At 58.2% G+C, this 17,871-nt stretch overlaps 1 protein-coding gene across 5 annotated transcripts in view; it reads left to right on the forward strand.

The window, feature by feature from the left end:
- MMEL1 (membrane metalloendopeptidase like 1) overlaps positions 1-17,871 on the forward strand; it is a 40,205-nt gene that overhangs the window by 18,710 nt on the left and 3,624 nt on the right. For 2 of the 5 annotated variants that reach the window (XM_055261748.2, XM_055261752.2), the window contains 15 exons: positions 43-120; positions 898-957; positions 2,403-2,564; positions 2,813-2,893; positions 5,099-5,194; positions 5,780-5,898; positions 6,534-6,599; positions 7,812-7,946; positions 8,120-8,209; positions 13,595-13,731; positions 14,089-14,182; positions 15,701-15,829; positions 16,299-16,397; positions 17,043-17,126; positions 17,484-17,587. In XM_055261748.2, coding sequence (XP_055117723.1) covers positions 43-120; positions 898-957; positions 2,403-2,564; positions 2,813-2,893; positions 5,099-5,194; positions 5,780-5,898; positions 6,534-6,599; positions 7,812-7,946; positions 8,120-8,209; positions 13,595-13,731; positions 14,089-14,182; positions 15,701-15,829; positions 16,299-16,397; positions 17,043-17,126; positions 17,484-17,587 — 1,534 coding nt within the window. The remainder of the gene's footprint in view (positions 1-42; positions 121-897; positions 958-2,402; positions 2,565-2,812; positions 2,894-5,098; positions 5,195-5,779; positions 5,899-6,533; positions 6,600-7,811; positions 7,947-8,119; positions 8,210-13,594; positions 13,732-14,088; positions 14,183-15,700; positions 15,830-16,298; positions 16,398-17,042; positions 17,127-17,483; positions 17,588-17,871) is intronic. The other 3 variants (XM_055261749.2, XM_055261751.2, XM_055261750.2) reach the window with 3 other exon arrangements.

Genomic DNA, 17,871 nt, shown 5'->3' on the forward strand with positions numbered 1-17,871 from the left:
TGCAGGCAGGAGGCCGAAGCTGAGCGCTGTGTTTCTCCCCAGGGAAGCAGCTGCCACGCCTTGCTAGCCGGCTGTGCTTCTTACAGGAGGAGAGGACCTTTGTAAAACGAAAACCCCGAGGTAGCCTTTGCCTTCCCTTCCAAAACAGCCCCAGGCAGGTGGGCGCAGGCCTCCCAAGGTGGGGGGACTCCGTGAAGGGGCAGGGGCTGGGTTCTGCCCAACCCTCATGTGCTGGAGGAGGGCCATGGGGAGAGGGCAGTGGCAGGGACCTCAGCTGGGTGCACCTGCTAGACGCAGGAGGCTTACTGGGCACTGTGGACACTCCGCACCCACTCCTGCGTGGCCTCAGCACATTCAATTCCACCAGCTGGCACACGGGTGGGGCAGGCTGGGGCAGGGCATGCAGAGAGGGGCAGGCTGCCTGGAGGAGCTGGCCCTGGCAGCAGGTGAGAGTGGGCTGGGCAGAAGGCAAGAGGGCAGAATGGCCGGCTTCAGCCCTTGGGGCCTGGGGCAGCTGTGGGGGTGCATGGAGGCATAGGGTGTAAAGGGGCTCCCAGGTCCCTGCAGGGGTCAAGGACAAAGAACGAAGCTCACTATCACTGAAGACCTCCTGCCTGGGCCACCTGGGGAGGACTTGGGCTGCCAGGCTGGACCACCCATGGGGGTGGAAGATGGGGTGCAGGGCCACGCCCCACCCCCGCCAGCCTATGCTTTGGTTACCCTGGCCTTGCCCTACTGGCTTCAGCCCATGCTCCACCCACCCTGACCTTGCTCCGCCTACCCAGTCTATGCCCATCCTCATGCCACACCCACCAGACCTTGCCCCGCCCACACCCACTCCAGTCCTGCCCCACCCTCTCCGTGGCTCCCTGTGCTCAGGCTGCTCCTTGCCTGCAGGGATCCCAGAGGCCCAAGAGGTGAGCGAGGTCTGCACCACCCCTGGCTGCGTGATGGCAGGTAAGCCCCGCCCCCTTGCCATCCACAGCCTGCCCAAGGGCTGGGGGCTCCCGGCTGACACTGACACAGGCCCCGCCTAAGGCCCAGGAGAGCAACTCCAAGACACGGCGGGCGGTGGAGCCGGTGGGCCGGACTCACTGTGGAGTGGGGGGGAGCTGGTGTTTCTTGCATCTGGCACCTGCTGGGCCCCCAGTCCCCAGCCTCCAGCCACCAGGCCCTGCAGCAACAGCCATCCCGTCCCAAGAACCCCAGCGGCTTTTGTCCACATTTATAGAAAGAAAGATTCAATGAATAGCCACACTTTCTTACTTCAAATTTTCTCCCAGGAATTTGTCTTAAAATTGGGGGTCAGGTACCACTATTTGCAGATGACAAAAACTGTTAACATGCTGTGAAAGCGCCAATAGTGGAGAAGCTCCGGACTGTGGCTTTTCTGCCCATGCTGGGGGCTGGGGGGCCTGTGGACACGCCTTCCGTGAGGTCCCCAGCCCCAGGGGTGCAGTGGCCAAGAACAAGTCGGACAGAATTTGAGGGACGGTCCTTGATCAAGAAGTGCAGCCCAGCTACCCCAGTTGAAAGCGTTCAGTGGGAAGCCTGGGGCTCCCCTGTCCCGTGCACATTCAGGGTTCCTGGGGCAAAGCCAGCCCCTCTAGCAGAATACAAGCCCCCATGGTGGTAAGAGTCGTCCCTCCCTCTGGGGACCAAGCACACTGATGAGTGAGGGGGCAGGGGGCAGAGTCAGAACAGAAAGGCCCTGGCGGACAGCCAGGAGCTGGGCCCGGCTCACAGGGCAGGGCCACCAGCTGAGCACCTCCTGTGAGCCGGCACCATCTCAGCCATCGCCTCAGCCTGCAAGTCAGACCGCTGGTGTTCCCAGATTCACAGACGAGCAAATGAGTCTTGGAGGGTTTGGGGTTCAAGGTCATGTGGTTAATAAGTGAAAACCCAGCCAACTCATGCCTGAATTCCCAGCAACTCCGGAGGCCGAGGTGGACCGCTTGAGCCCAGGAGTTCCAGACCAGCCTGGGCGACACAGCGAGACCCTGTCTCTAAAATAAATTTTTTAAAAAAGCATTCGGGAGAGGTGGCACACATCTGTGATCCCAGCTACTCAGGAGGCTGAAGTGGGAGGATTGCTTAAGCCCAGGAGTTCAAGGCTGCAGTGAGCTGTGATCACGCCACTGCACTCCAGCCTGGGCAGCAGAGTGAGACCCTGTCTCTAAAAATAAATAAGTGAAAATCCTAGCACTGAATCCAGGTTGGGGGATTCCCTCTTTGCAGCTCAGAGAGGGTGTAACTCTCCCTGGGCACACAGCTGCAACTGGATGGACAGCAGCCCCTTCCCGAGGGACCGGGCTGTGTCTTGGACTGGGAGACAGGCTTCTGGGCTGTCCACAACTCTCTCTGTCTCCCCTCTCCCTGCTTCACACCATGGGGACGAGCAGCCGCCAGGATCCTCCAGAACATGGACCCAACCACGGAACCGTGTGACGACTTCTACCAGTTTGCGTGCGGAGGCTGGCTGCGGCGCCACGTGATCCCCGAGACCAACTCAAGATACAGCATCTTTGACGTCCTCCGCGACGAGCTGGAGGTCATCCTCAAAGGTGGCAGAGCACGGCAGGGGGTGCAGCGGGGTGACGGCGAACAGGACGGCACTGGGCCAGAGTTGATCCTGGCTGTGTCTCGCCCCTGTTTCTGCTTCCTCCTTGGTCTGGTGGGCACAGAGGAGAGGGAATAAAGACCCAGCAGCTGGGGGCCGCCTCTCGCTGAGCACTGCAAGGGGTGTAGGGACCTATGACCTGGCCCCTGCAGCCTCGTCAGGCCTCTGTCCAACCTTTTCCTGCGCCCACAGCGGTGCTGGAGAATTCGACTGCCAAGGACCGGCCGGCTGTGGAGAAGGCCAGGACGCTGTACCGCTCCTGCATGAACCAGAGTGAGTGGGGGCCACCAGGAAGGGGCCGAGGCAGGGGACGGGGGCGGGCTGCCCCTGCCAGAGCCTAGCACAGCCCCAGGACCCCATGGCTGCCCCTAGGGTAGGAGTGGGTGCCTTCGGGACTCATGCCAGAGGGTCTATGTGCTGTGTCCCACTCCCAGCCATGGGGTCCAGGCTCAAAGTAATGCCAGCTGCCCTGCGGCCTCACTCACACTCCAACCCCAGCACAGGCCACACGTTCCAGCCTCTGTGTGTGTGTGTATTGTATGTATATGAGTATGTGTATATACATGCATGCATATTATACATTTATGTGTGTATATGTGTGTTGTGTGTATATGTATGTATGCATATTATGTATGTATATGTGTATATGTGTCTGTGTATATATGTATATGTGTGCATGCATGTATCTATATGTATATATGTGGTTTGTGCATGTGTACATGTGGGTACATGTGTATGCATGTATGTGTATTATGTATATGTGTATATGTATATGCATGCAGTGTGTACATATGTGTGCATTATGTGTGCACGTGTGTTACGTGCATGTCACTTGTGTATTGTGTATAATGTATATGTGTATTATGTGCATATGCATGTATGTATATATGTGTGTATTCTGTGGGTGTGTTGTGTGTGCATGTGTATGTTGTGTGTGCATGTATGTGTGTATTATATGTATGTATGTGTACTGTATATATATGTGCTGTGTGTACTTGTGCACATGTGTATATGTGTGTATGTGTATGTGCGTATGTGTGTTATGTGTGTATACGTGTTATGTGTGTGCTGTATATGTGTGTCATATGTGCGTGTGTGTGCATGTGGATGTATGTGGATGTGTGTGTGTGGTGTGGGGGCCAGATTATCCGTGTTTCAGTTCCCATTAAAGGAATTCACGTGCTTGGAGCACCCCCGGCCCAGCACTGTTTAACTCCTCCACTTGGGGGTCTGCAGGCCCAGCCTGTGGTTGTGGCTGCTGTAGAGACAGCTCCTTCTCTGAGCACCAGGGTTCAGGGCTGGCTGTTTTGCCCAGGAGGTCTTGTGGAGCCTCCGCATGACCGTGGAACTCGCTGGGACCCTGGCTGTAGGGGGCGTCTCCGTGAGACCCCTGCTTGGGTGCACTGGGCTTGTCTCCTCCCCATGGAAACGGAAGGCCAGGCCCCCATTCCAGGCAATACCCTCAGCTGGAGATGACTTCCTGTGTCCTCGCCTTTACTTAATTTTTGTCCTGAGAGGCTGAATATACAAAGGGCAGGGGCCAGACCCTGTGGAAAACTGGAACGCGACTCAGGACCGGCAGCCCAGCCCGGAACTCGGCCCTTTATCCCCAGTGGGCAGCCCAGGAGGTCAGACGGCGCTCCCCACGGCATCCGGCCTCACACAGCCGGGGCCGGCCTCATCACCGGCAGCCTCCCCTGGAATGTCTGTCCCTGCCTCCAGCATAGGACCCTAGCCAAGCCCAGAGGAGGCCGGCCTCCAGTGAGCCCGCCACAGCATCCCCAGACCAGCAGCCCCCACTCGGCCCACTTGGGCCTCCCCTCTTCCACTAGGAAGCCCTGCTGCTCCTGCAAGCCTTTGACCTGACGGGGCACCTGCCATGCTGTGCCAGCACTGAAGCCTTTGCTTTGCCCTGTGGGTGGTCTTCACTTATTCCCGCAGTGACTCCGCGTCCCCACCTTGACCTAATCTTCGACTGCAGGAGCCCTGCTTGTCGGGGCCCCACCGTGCTGAGCCAAGACACAGAACACACAGGCCCCAGGGCTCCCCTGCCTCCCCCGTGCCCCCTCCCAGCCCACCCGCCACTGCCTGAGTCCTCGCCGAGGCTTGGCCTGCGCCCAGAGCCTCCTCTCCTCTCCCAGGCTCCTCGCCTGCTGGCCGGCTCCCAGGCCCCAGGGGCTCCCTCCCGTCATCCTCTTTGTCCCCCAGGGCTCACGTGCTTTTCTCAGCCCCCCAGGTCTCCTTTCACGCCCGTGTCCAGTCTCAGCCTCTGCCTCCTGCGCTGCAGTGCTGCCAAGATGCTGATCTGTGATGGGAGGGTGCAGGTGTAAAGGCCCAGTGGCTGGGAGGCCGCCTCTCGCCGAGCACTGCAGGGGCTGTAGGGACCGGTGATGCCGGCCAACAGCGCCCCCACGGCTCTGTGTCATGGCACGTGAGCCATAGGGAGGCTGGGAGAGTGACCACTGCATCCCTCCTCAGGTGTGATAGAGAAGCGAGGCTCTCAGCCCCTGCTGGACATCTTGGAGGTGGTGGGAGGCTGGCCAGTGGCCATGGACAGGTGGAACGAGACCGTAGGTAAGGCCGGGCCTGGCAGCAGCCTCACAGACAGACAGAGGTGGACCACGGCCAGGGCTACTTTCGTCCGAGGCCTTCCAGGAGGGGACCCCACCCCCATCCCCAGCTGCCTGCTCTCAGGAGCCCCAAGAGGCCCAACCCAGCCAGGGCAACCTCAGGGTCCTGGGAGGTGGTTTAGGTTCCATGCTGGGGAGTTGGTGCCCCATGGCCGGTCCCATCCAGCCCTGCAGAGGGGTGCCCCTCCTCGGGCCCTAGGAGCACTCGACACTCAGGCCCTGGCCCCAAGGCTCCCCACTCTGAGCATGTGCTCCATTCCCCCAGGGGCAGGAGTGGCAACCCACGTGGCTGGCAGCCCTGACAACCCCATGCTGTGCCCAACCCCCTCCAGTCACCTGGGGGCCCGCCTGTGGCTCCTGGGCTGTTAGGGAAAGTGTCTCCCATATCCCCCAGCCCCTAAGGCGCACAGGTGAGCTCGCCACCCTATGGCCCCCTAGTTCCTAGCTCTGGAGGCCAGATTCACTGACAAGGGGCCGGGCTGGGACCCCAGGGCCCGCCAGTCTCCAGTGTGGGGCGCTGCCTCCCCAGGACTCAAGTGGGAGCTGGAGCGGCAGCTGGCGCTGATGAACTCACAGTTCAACAGGCGCGTCCTCATCGACCTCTTCATCTGGAACGACGACCAGAACTCCAGCCGGCACATCATCTATGTACGAGCCGCGCCGGTGGGCAGGGGTAGGCAGGGTCCCCAAGCCTGGCTGGGGGCTCTCGCAGCACAGCAGGAGGACGGGACGGACAGGCGGACACGGAGCTCCAGCGTCTCCCAGGGCCTGGGCTCCGGGCTCCTGGCTCCTGTCCACGTCCGTGGGCCCAGGGACGAGCTGCTGCTGCTGGAGTTTCTGTTGGGCCTCCTGGCCGAGCTGGTGGCCACAGTGGAACCCGGCTCTGGTCAGAGGGGCGGGGGCTCCTGAACAGCGGGGCTGGAACCAGAGCAGGAGGCCTGACCTCAGGGAGCCACTGCTGGCCACGGGCTGGAGGCCAAAGAGAAACACACGAAACAAATACGCACCCCACTCTAGGGGAGCCGCGGGTGCTGTGAGGCCCGGGGCAGCCTGAACCCCTCCCCACCCCACCCCTGCCACCCTCTCCAGTCCAGCCCAGCGCCCCCACCATCACTCAGGGCAGGGTCTGGGCTCCCGGGTCCGGCACGAGCTCCGCCACCAGCTCCTGGGCAGAGCACATGTCCATGGGGCACAGTCCTGTGGGGAGGCGGCTGCAGCCTGCCTCAGCCAGGCTGTGGGGACCCCGGGCCCCTTGCCCAGGGTCACACCTTCTGTGTTTCCAGATAGACCAGCCCACCTTGGGCATGCCCTCCCGAGAGTACTACTTCAACGGCGGCAGCAACCGGAAGGTGGGTAGGTCCTCATTGCAATGCCAGATGACCCCCCCATCGCCCCCTACCCTGTGGTCTGGCCTTCCTGTTGCCTACCTGGCCTTGCCTCCCCAAAGCTGGTGTTAGTGAGCACCTGTGGAGGTTGAGCCCGGCACTGAGGGCAGCGGGTGCAGACGCGACCTATTGCTTGCCACCATCCTGGGGGACATTCCCTCAACACCAGGGCCAGGCCCGGGGACAAGGTCAGCTCAGCAGCAGCCCCATGGGGCAGAACTGTCATCCCCCTCCCGTCAGTACAGACCCAGGCTCTGCAGCACCGGATTCCCAGGAGGGCCCCTAGAGATCCGAGCGGAGGCAGCCAGGCCCCGAGCCTGCTCCACCTCAAGGGGCTGTCAAGAGAGGGGAGGGATGAGGACCCCCACTGTGGACAAGGTGACCTTGAGGCTGGCAGGCCCAGGGCTAGCCCAGGGTGCAGGGAAGGGTGGGGAAGGACAGGGAGCAGGTGAGGAGGGCACAGGCATCCAGCACCAGGGCAGAGGTGAACAGGCATAAGGCATGAATGCCCCAGAGGGCCAGACACAATCCAGGGGGCCTCCTGGTGGAGGTGGGCTATGAACTAGACTTTGAAGGATGACCAAGCCCAGAGGAAGGGCCCTGTGGCCAAAGGTGGAGCAGTGGGGCTGAGAGAACCACGCCAGAGCAGGAGGGACTGGAGTGTCTCAAAAGCACCATGTCTGGCCATGTGTTCAGACCAGGCAGCTATGGGCCGAGCCTGGCCAGAGCATTGGCCTGCACTGGGGAAGCCCTGCCCAGTGCAAGGAAGGCAGCTCCCTGAGGAGCAAACTTCCTCAGGATCCAACTCTGGACACTCAGGCCGAGGAGCACCTGGGTAGGGAGGCCCAAATTAGCCCTGGCACCCCAACCCCAGCACCCCAACCCCAGCACCGACAGCCCCGGCACCCACCTGTGCAAACCCTTATAGGCAGCTACACAGTTTAAGCCCTGAGCAGCCCTGCAGAGTAGGTACCCCGTCCAGAGGCTCGGGCACAGGTCACGCATCTGAGACGCTCCCACTCAGCACTCTGTGAGCCCGAGAGCCTGCTGGTCAAGGTGGGCGGACACACATCGGGGGCTTCCACATGTCCTACGCCCACCCCACCCCCACAGAGAACTCCCTGGGGGCCATGGTGGCCGAGGCCACCCAGCTCCATCCAGCGTCCTTTGGCCCAGGTGCGGGAAGCCTACCTGCAGTTCATGGTGTCAGTGGCCACCATGCTGCGGGAGGATGCAAACCTGCCCAGGGACAGCTGCCTGGTGCAGGAGGACATGGCACAGGTGCTGGAGCTGGAGACACAGCTGGCCAAGGTTAGAGGGCCAGGGTGGGGGGGGAGCAGGCAGGGAGTGGGCTAGGAGCCCCAGGCAGTGTGGCTGGCCAAGGTGAGGGGGTGCTGGGTGGGCTGGTGGCAGGCAGGGAGTGGGCCAGGAGCCCTAGGGGGCATCCTGGCCACCCACCTGTGTGACCGCTATCCCCGGCACAGGCCACGGTACCCCAGGAGGAGAGACACGACGTCATCGCCTTGTACCACCGGATGGGCCTGGAGGAGCTGCAAAGCCAGTTTGGCCTGAAGGTGAGGCCACACCACACAACAGGCCAGCGCTGGCAGGGTGGAGACTCGTGGGGGACATGGAAGCAGCCCTCTAAGAGGGCACGTTGCCTCGCATTTAGGCTCAGAAACATTCCCCATCCCCGAGCAGGGAGACCCCGTACCTGATCACCCAAACTTGCTGCAGAGCAGCACCAGCACGATTACTAATGTCACCGGGACAGCAGTGCCAACTGTGCCATCCTGGAACACAGTCACCCATCTGTGCGGTGCTATGATGGCCCCGGTCTTCTGAGCAGGAAATGGAGGCCTCAGGGGGCTGCTGATGTGTGGGGGTGTACAGGGTCCCACCCAGGGCTCTCAGAACCCAAGTCCGGCTCAAAACCTTAGCAGGGCGCTGCCTCCCCGTCCTGCATGCCGTGAGGGTAGCAGTTCCCCCTGGCCACACCCTCAGGTGCTCCCCTCCCCAGTGCCCAGGCCAGGCACCGCCCTGCGCTTTGAGGTGGGGGTGGGAGAAGAGCAGCCCAACCTGGGAAGGGGCAAGTCCCCCACTCCCTCCGCCGACTGTCACCCTGCTAGAGCAGCCAGCCTTCTCGAGGGCCTCCTCCCCCAGAAGGCACAGGCATGCAGCTTCGGCAAAGGGTGCCCAAGTCAGTGGGGGAAGGGCAAGGGCAGAAGGGGGTCCAAAGCCCCTGCCCCCTCAACCAGAGGATGGCCCTGAGTGTCTGGAGCCACAGCTCTTGCCAAGGGCAAGACAGAGAGACTCTGGGGAGAGCTTCGCCCCAGGGCACCTAGTGCCCTAGAAGGCTGGTGGTCCCTAGATCGGTGCTGGTCCCCAGGGCTGGCCTTCGGGGACACACCTTCCCCAACACCCCGCCACCCCTCACTCCCAGAACACAGGCAGTGGGGCCAGGCTCTGTCTGGCACTGGTCTTTATCCCCTTCCCAAACAAAGGCCTGTCTCGATTGAGGTTCCAGTGCGGGAGAGGGACAGGAAAGCGGAGTGACCTCTAAAACGTGTCAGAAAGCCAGAAAGGGGGCAGGATGAGCTCAGCCAGGACAGCAGACAGGAGGTAAAGCCTTGCAGAGAGCAAAGGGCCATGGCCGTCTGGGGCCAATGTGGCTCGCACAGCAATTCCCCAAGAGTCTGGGGCTAGGACTCCCGGCTAATGAGTGCCGGGGCTAGAGAGAGATGGAGTAGGAAGTAAAGCGGGGGGCGCCCTGTCCGACCTCTGGGGCCACTTGAAAGTCTCAGACTCTGCCCGAGAGGGGTGGGGGTATGACAGGACGTGACCTGGTTCACAAGTAAGAGTGAGTGAATGGGACGGGGCAGGTGGCGGAGAAGCCAATCAGAGGCTGCCACCCAGCCCGGGCAAGAGATGGCAGCTCTGCCAAGGGAGGTGCCCATGGTGGAGGTGGCTTCTCGGTTGATTTTGGAGGTGGAGCCAACAGGGTTTGCAAATGGACTAAATATGGAAGTGAGAGAGCTCAGATGGCCTGAGGTTGCCGTGGAGACATCACAGCGGCCGGTTCAGGGGAACGTCCAGGAGCCCAGGGTTTGGGGACATTTGGTTTACAATGCGTTTATGACGTTCAGAATCACCCCAAAGTGAACACATCCACACAACCACCCCTCAGATCAAGACTTACGTGACCACCGACATCCCAGAGGCCCCCACATGCCCCTGCCGAGCCCCTGTGCCCACCTCCTTCCCTGGAGAAGAGACCCTGACTTCTCCCTGGAGGGCGGCTGGTCCCTGACGTGGCCTCTCGATTGCTGAGTGGCCTCTGACTCTAAGAACATGTGACAACTCGGGTCCCACTGTGCTGTCTCTGGGCCTTTTCTGAGTGACGTTGTCATGCCCATGCCTGTGTGTGCCTGTGGCAGGCAAGTGGGTGGGAGTGGAATTGCTGGGTCGAAGCACACGCATCTGTTCAACAGTAACAGGCACTGTCTTTCCCCAGAGTTATCCAGGGATGTGCGCTCCCCAACAGCTGCTGGTGCCACACCCTCGCCCGTGCTGTGTGGTGTCCGTTCTCACCTTAGCCGTTTCTGCACCTGTGTAGTGGGGTTTCATCTGGGTTCAATGTGACTTCCCCCAAGGGCGGGTGAGGTCAAACACCATCTCCTGTCAATTGGCCAATGCCGTTCCCTTTCTTGGAACGTCTGAGTCTTGCCCATTTGTTCTATCGGGCGATCTTTCTCTGATTGATTCTTGGAGTTACCTATTTTAGATGTGACTCCTTGGTCAGCTTATGTGTACAAATGTTCTCCCCACTGGACAGCTTGCTTTTTTACTCTCATAAGGGTTTCTTTGTTTCAATGGAGGCTATTAAATGGTCCAATTTATTGACTTAGCAAATGTATGCAGATCTCTTCTTCTTGGTTAGTATTCTTTGTGTTCTGCTGAAGAACTCTTTGCCTGCCCTCAAGGTTGCTCAGGTCTACAATCTACTTTGAGTTGATTTTTTCAATGGACAGTGAGATGTAGGAATTATTTCTTTCTTATGGATTTCCAGTCATTCAGCACCATTTATTAAAAAGAGCCCCCTGTGAGCCCCTGGTCTTGGTCCCTTCTGTGTTATAAATCAGGTGTCCATGTGTGTCTATGCGTGGGCCCATATGTATATTTCTGGACTCTCTTCTTCCCCACTGGTCTCTTTATCTATCCAAGTGATAACCCCTACCACCATCACTCCTTCAGCTTTATAATGTCTGGATAGTCAGTAGAGTACGTATTTCGACTTTGTTCTTCAAGAATGTCTTGATAATTCTCAGTCCTTTGCATTTTCACATAAAACTGAAAATCTGCCTTCCATTTGCATACATGCACACACGCAAAAAGAAAACTCTGCTAGAAATTTGATAGGGATCACTTTGAATCTCTGTATCAATTTGGGGAAGATTTTGCAATGCCGAGTCTTCTAATCCATGAACATGGTATATGCTTCCATTTATGCTTCAATTTTTCTTAATAACTGTTAAAGCTTTCAGTGTCAAGTTCTTATACATATTTTACTAGATATATTACAGGTGTTTGGTTTTCTACTATAAATAGAATCATTTTGAAATTATCTTATTTGTTGCTGATATATGGAAATACTGACTTTGTAAATATGCAATCTTAATGCACTTATTAGTTCTGGTTATTTATTTGTAGAATAAACAAAATCATATCATTTGTGAAAAACAACAGGGGGGTTGGGTTTTGTTTGTTTGTTTGGAGACAGGGTCTCACTCTGTCATGCAGACTGGAGTGGAGTGGCACAATCATGGCTCACTGGAGCCTTGATCTCTTGGGCTCAAGCCTCCTGAGTAGCTGCGACCACAGGAATACACCACCACCAAGCCTTGCCTGATTTTTTTTTTCCAGAAACAGAGTTTCTCTATGTTGGCCAGGCTGGTCTTGAACTCCTGCACTCAAGCAGTCCTCCCACCCTGGCCTCCCAAAGTGCTGGGATTACAGGCATAAGCCACCGAACCTGGTCCAGGTTTATTTATTCTCTTTCAGTTCTTACTGGCTTTATTTCATGTTTGCTCTTACTGAACTGGCCAGGATTTTGAGCATAATGCTGATGTCATGATAGTAGACATTAGAAGGAAAGCACGTATATTCTTACCACTAAATTTTATGTTTGGCCAGGCACGGTGGCTCATGCCTATAATCCCTGCACTTTGGGAGGCTGAGGCAGGTGGATCGCCTGAGGTCAGGAGCTGGAGACCAGCCTGGCCAACATGGTGAAACCCTGTCTCTACTAAAAATACAAAAACTAGCTAGGTGTGCCAGGCGCGGTGGCTCACGCTTGTAATCCCAGCACTTTGGGAGACCGAGGTGGGCGGATCACGAGGTCAGGAGATCGAGACCACGGTGAAACCCTGTCTCTACTAAAAATACAAAAAATTAGCGGGGCATGGTGGCGGGCGCCTGTAGTCCCAGCTACTCGGAGAGGCTGAGGCAGGAGAATGGCGTGAAACCGGGAGGCGGAGCTTGCAGTGAGCCGAGATTGCGCCACTGCACTCCAGCCTGGGCGACAGAGCGAGACACCATCTCAAAAAAAAAAAAAAAAAAACTAGCTAGGTGTGTTAGCACATGCCTGTAATCTCAGCTACTAGGGAGGCTGAGGCAGCAGAATTGCTTGAACCCAGGGGGCAGAGGTTGCAGTGACCCAAGATTGCGCTGCTGCACTTGAGGCTGGGCAACAAAGCGAGACTCTGTCTCAAAAATAAATTTTAAAAAAAAGTTATGTTTGCTATGGAGTTGTTTTTGTTGCTGCTGCTGCTTCATACATTTCCTTTATCAGATTGTAGAACTTTCCTTCTATTTTTCTTTTTTTCTTTTTTGAGAAAAAGTCTTGCTCTGTCGCCCGGGCTGGAGTGCTGTGGAGTGATCTCAGCTCACTGTAACCTCTGCCTCCCAGGTTCAAGTGATTCTCATGCCTCAGCCTCCCAAGTAGCTGGGACTACAGGCGTGTGCCACCACGCCCAGCTAATTTTTGTATTTTTGGTAGACACAGGGTTTCACCATGTTGGCCAGCCTGGTCTTGAACTCCTGGCCTCAGGTGATCTGCCCGCCTCGACCTCCCAAAGTGTTGGGATTACAGGCGTAAGCCACTGTGGCTGACCCCTTCTATTTTTATTTGCCAAGAGTTTTTATTATGAATAGATGGCAGATTTTATCAAATGCTTTTTCTGCATCTATTGAAACAATCATGTGACTTTCCTCCTTTATGCAGTTATTGTAGTGAATTAAAATTATTTGATTTTCAAATGTTACACCAAACTTGTATTCCTTGAATAAATCTAATTCAGCTGTGATGTATTAGCATTTTATACAAGTATGGCTAGGTTCTACTTGCTAATATTTTGCTTAGAACTTTTGTATCTATGACATAAATGAGACTGGCTTATTATTTACTCTGCTTATAATATCCTTATTTTGGTATTAAGGTTATTCTTGGCCTCATAAATCAAGTTGAAAAGCATTTTCTCATCTCTGGAAAGTTTTAGTAAGATTGGCAGTTTTCCTTAAATGTCAGATAGAATCCACTGGTGAAGCCAAATGGGTCTGGAAATTTCTTTGTTGGAAATTTTCAAATTAAATATTCCATTTATTTAACCTAGAAGACTATTCATATTTTCTATTTCTTTTTTTGTCATTTTTGCTAAGTTGTGTTTTTCTAGGAACTTGCCTGTTATACTTAGGCTTTCGCATATATCTGCATGATCACTTGGGTTTTTACAGCTGTAAGCTCTGTCATAAGGTCACCCACCCTTTCCTGATTCTGATTACCTGCACCTTTTCTCTTATTCCTTGAACATTCTTCAATGGGGGCTGGGTTTCTTAGATTCCCAGGAACTGTTTCTCCCTCTGTCTCTCTCCCTCTTTCTCCCCACTTCCTCTATCCACAGGGATTTAACTGGACTCTGTTCATACAAACTGTGCTATCCTCTGTCAAAATCAAGCTGCTGCCAGATGAGGAAGTGGTGGTCTATGGCATCCCCTACCTGCAGAACCTTGAAAACATCATCGACTCCTACTCAGCCAGGTGAGGCCCAGGGAGGGTCTCCAAAGGCCTCAGCATCTTTGCCCCTGCTCTCCCATCCTCCCCAACACAGCTTCTGCTCCCAGGAGGGGACCCTATGAAGCATCTGCCCTGAGGGGTGTGGGACATGAGGGATTAAGCTTTAGTGGCCAGTGGAGTCTTACATTAAAAATGTGTCACATCCCAAGCACCCAGGGCAGATGGGCTGGATTTTGGAGGTGGTTGTCCTGGAGGTTTTCTCCAGCACCCATAACTCTCTGTTTGGGGTGGAATGTGCTGGCCAAGGGCCCTAAGCCATATCTCCTCCCTTGCAAAGACCTCTCACTTGTTCTCCCCTCACCCTCTACCTTCTGCCCCCAGGACCATACAGAACTACCTGGTCTGGCGCCTGGTGCTGGACCGCATTGGTAGCCTAAGCCAGAGATTCAAGGACACACGAGTGAACTACCGCAAGGTGAGCCCCTGCCCCACCCAGAGCCTGGCCAGGCACTCATTCATTCAGGCCACAATGCTGAGCATAAGCTGTGGGCAAGCACCAAGGTCCACACCAGGGTCACAGCCATGGACGAGGCAGGGAGAGGTGCCTACCCCAGTGGGGAGTCGATCATGACAGTCAACAAGGCAGAATGCAGCTCTGCCAAAACCACAGAGTATGATGTGGCGGGGAGGCGGGGAGGGACGGGGACAGGGAGCGCTGCTCCGGGGAGGTGACATTTGAGACCTTAAAGGCCTGAAGAGGCGGCGGGGTGATTTCCCGGGAGCAGAAACAGCCAGTGCCAGCGCAGAGGCCAGAGGCAGGAGCAGGCAGGGGCCGGACCCGTGGTCAGCAGCAGACAGGAAGGAGAAGACGGCAGGGAGGAAGGCGAGGTGACCGGGGGCCGCAGCAGTCTGTTTGGATTGTACTCCCCGTCTGAAAGCCACAGGGGTGCTAAGAGCAGAGACGAGGTCAGGTTTCCTGCTCCTGTAGTCACTGTGGCTGCTCCAGGGCTGGGGTGAGGGTGGAGACAGGGAACAGCAGGGAGGCCCTAGGGGGATTCTGGCTGTTCTGGGGAGAGTGAGTTGAGTAGGAGGCGGGGTCAGCATGGAGGCCGATATGGTCACCCAGGTGAGGTGACAGGCTTGGCCATGGTGCTGGCAGACAGACAGACGCAGGGGAGGTGTTGACCGCAGCAGCTGAGGGATTGGGTATAGGGGCTAAGAGCAGAGGGGAGTCGGGACTCTCAAGACCTTTGTTAGAGTAATGGGAGGGACAGAGGCCCCCACTGCAATGGGGAGACTGAGGCAGAGGCAAGCTGGGGGCAAGTCAAGCCTCCTGTTGCCATGGGCGGGGGGTGGGTCAGAGATATCTGTGAGTCAAGTGTCAGGGGGACACTGAGTCTAGGAGCTTCTGGGGAGGAAGAAAGGGCTGCCTCCCTTTCCTAGAGGGCAGGAAATCCTGCAGCCCAGAAGGTGTGGCAGGACGCTGGGCAGAGCGCTCCCTGGGCTTGCCTGAGTCTGGGGCCCAGAGTCTCGTGCCCCTGTGTCCCTGGGGACAGATGAACAGGTGTTCTCACAGCTGCTTCAACAATGGGGAGACCAGGGCCCTGGGAGCTGGTGGCTGAGAGGGAAGTGGTCCCAGGCCTTGCTCTGGGGCCAGCGCCAGCCCTGTGCCTTGAGACTTGGGCTGGAGTCCTGGAGAGCAGAGTCCAGCCAGACAACCAGGACAGGGGCCGGGGAGGAACCCCCCAACTCTTCAGGGTAAAGGCCCAGCTCTCAGTCTGGGGAGGCCCCCCAATCACAAGAGCATGCCTATCCTCCCCCCGCCGCGGCAGCACCCAGAGGCAAGGCTGAGATCATCCTGTGGCCCCACTGGTCCCGGGGCACCCTGAGGCTGAGGATAGGTGGGTCTGCTCACCCCGTAAGCCCAGGGCCCCACGCCAGGCCTGGGAAGGCTGACGTGGGGGCCCGTGGGATGATCGGGTGGCCCCGTCAGGCGCTGTTTGGCACAATGGTGGAGGAGGTGCGCTGGCGTGAATGTGTGGGCTACGTCAACAGCAACATGGAGAACGCCGTGGGCTCCCTCTACGTCAGGGAGGCGTTCCCTGGAGACAGCAAGAGCATGGTGGGCGCCCCTCATCCATGGCCCACCCAGGGCCAGCCTTCCACAGGGACAGCGAGCTTCCCTGCCCTGAGACTCCCACCCTGCCCCGGCTCAGGGGCACCTGGGGGAGCCATGTCTGCCCCAGCACACTAGACAGAGGGAGGCCAAGGGAAGCCATGCCCACCCCGTGCCCCTGACCCCAGCTGGCCATTGGGCCCCAGCCTGAGCCCTGCAGGTCCAGCTGGGAAAGGCACAGGTGGTGCAAGTTGCCCCTGGCCCATGAGGACCCACAGCCCAGCAGGGAGGACCCTGAAGTTGGGTGGTCATCTCATCCCCCCACCAGCCCCACACCTCACCCGAGAGGCCCACAGCTGGGCAGCCCTGGGCCTTGCCCCGGCGGGGCTCAGACCAGACCTCCGCAAAGCCCTCGAAGGCTGGTCATTCGCCCTCCAGATGAGTCTGGGACATGAGGGCCATGCCTGCTTCCCAGGTCAGAGAACTCATTGACAAGGTGCGCACAGTGTTTGTGGAGACGCTGGACGAGCTGGGCTGGATGGATGAGGAGTCCAAGAAGAAGGCGCAGGAGAAGGTACGTGGCTCGCAGAGGTTGGGGCAGCCCCGACTGGATCTGGGCACGGGCAGCACCGCCCTGACAAAGCCGCCTGACAGTCTCCACGGGGAGAAGGCAGCCCCGGGAGGCGCAGACAGGACCCCACGGGGAGAAGGCAGCCCCGGGAGGCACAGGCAGGACCCCACGGGGAGAAGGCAGCCCCGGGAGGTGCAGGCAGGACCCCACGGGGAGAAGGCAGCCCCGGGAGGCACAGACAGGACCACCTGCCCACTGTGGAGCTGAGGAAAAGCAGGCAGGGGCAGGAACCAGGCCTGGAACACCCCCAGCGCCCCCCAGGAGCCAGCAGGGGTAGCAGTGGCCTCGGGAGCGAGGGTCAGACCCACCAGAAGCTCCTCTGGACCCAAGTGACAGACGGCAGCCAAGTTACCCCTCCAGGGCCCCTGCCCCCACCCAGACACCTGTCGGCTGTTGGGCTCTAGGTCAGGTGGGCGGAGCCTTCCACGTTCTGTCCCCATTAAACCTCCCCAGAGCCTGCAAGGTGGGGGCCAGGTCCTGGAGCCCCCCAGCCCCTCACCACAGGACAGGGAGAGCACAGCCAGCATGCCCCGGGCTGACCCCATCCGCAGTGGGACACCCACTGACCAGTCCCTCCTCCCCACTCAGGCCATGAGCATCCGGGAGCAGATCGGCCACCCTGACTACATCCTGGAGGAGACGAATAGGCGCCTGGATGACGAGTACTCCAATGTGCGCCCCCCACCCCAGCCCTAAACTGCCCCCCACACCGTGGACATGGGCCCTGATTGCCTGGGGGCTCCTCTGTGCCAAGCCCTGCGCCCTCCTCCCGGGCGCTAACACAGCTGTCCTCACCGTGCCCTAGGGTGGTGGCTCTAGCACTACCCTCAGATGGGGAAACTGAGGCCTGGAGGGACGAGGGACTTGCTCAGAGTCAGGGCTGCCCCATTCACCTGCACCCACAGCCGACTGTCCGCGTGCGGACGCCTGGCGAGGCTTGAGGTCCTTCTCCAACCACCCAGGACCCCTCCCCTTGCCCCTCTGAGGGCCCGGCCTCAGCATCTGGCAGTGACTGCCCCTCTCCCATAGCTGAACTTCTCGGAGGACCTATACTTTGAGAACAGTCTGCAGAACCTCAAGGTGGGCGCCCAGAGGAGCCTCAGGAAGCTTCGGGAAAAGGTGGACCCAAATCTGTGAGTGGCATCGCTGGCACGGCACCGGGGGGGGGCCAGGGAGTGGCCAGTAAGGCGTGCAGGGCTACCTGCCAGGCGGGGGACTGGATGCATGGCTGGGGTCCAGTGCCAGCTCAGGGGTGCAGCCACTGGGCCTATCTTGGACAGAGTCCCCCATCACCCTCTGCTTTCTGGGTCCCAAGTCGCCTCCTCCTCAGGGTCCCCAGGAAGGAACCAGATCTTGGGATAGGTCTGGGCCCTTGCTCTGGTGTGGCCAGGGTAGGCCCTGGTCCATCAAGGGAGAG

Source organism: Symphalangus syndactylus, chromosome 22 (genome assembly GCF_028878055.3).
Source record: "Symphalangus syndactylus isolate Jambi chromosome 22, NHGRI_mSymSyn1-v2.1_pri, whole genome shotgun sequence".
Lineage (NCBI taxonomy): Eukaryota > Metazoa > Chordata > Mammalia > Primates > Hylobatidae > Symphalangus > Symphalangus syndactylus.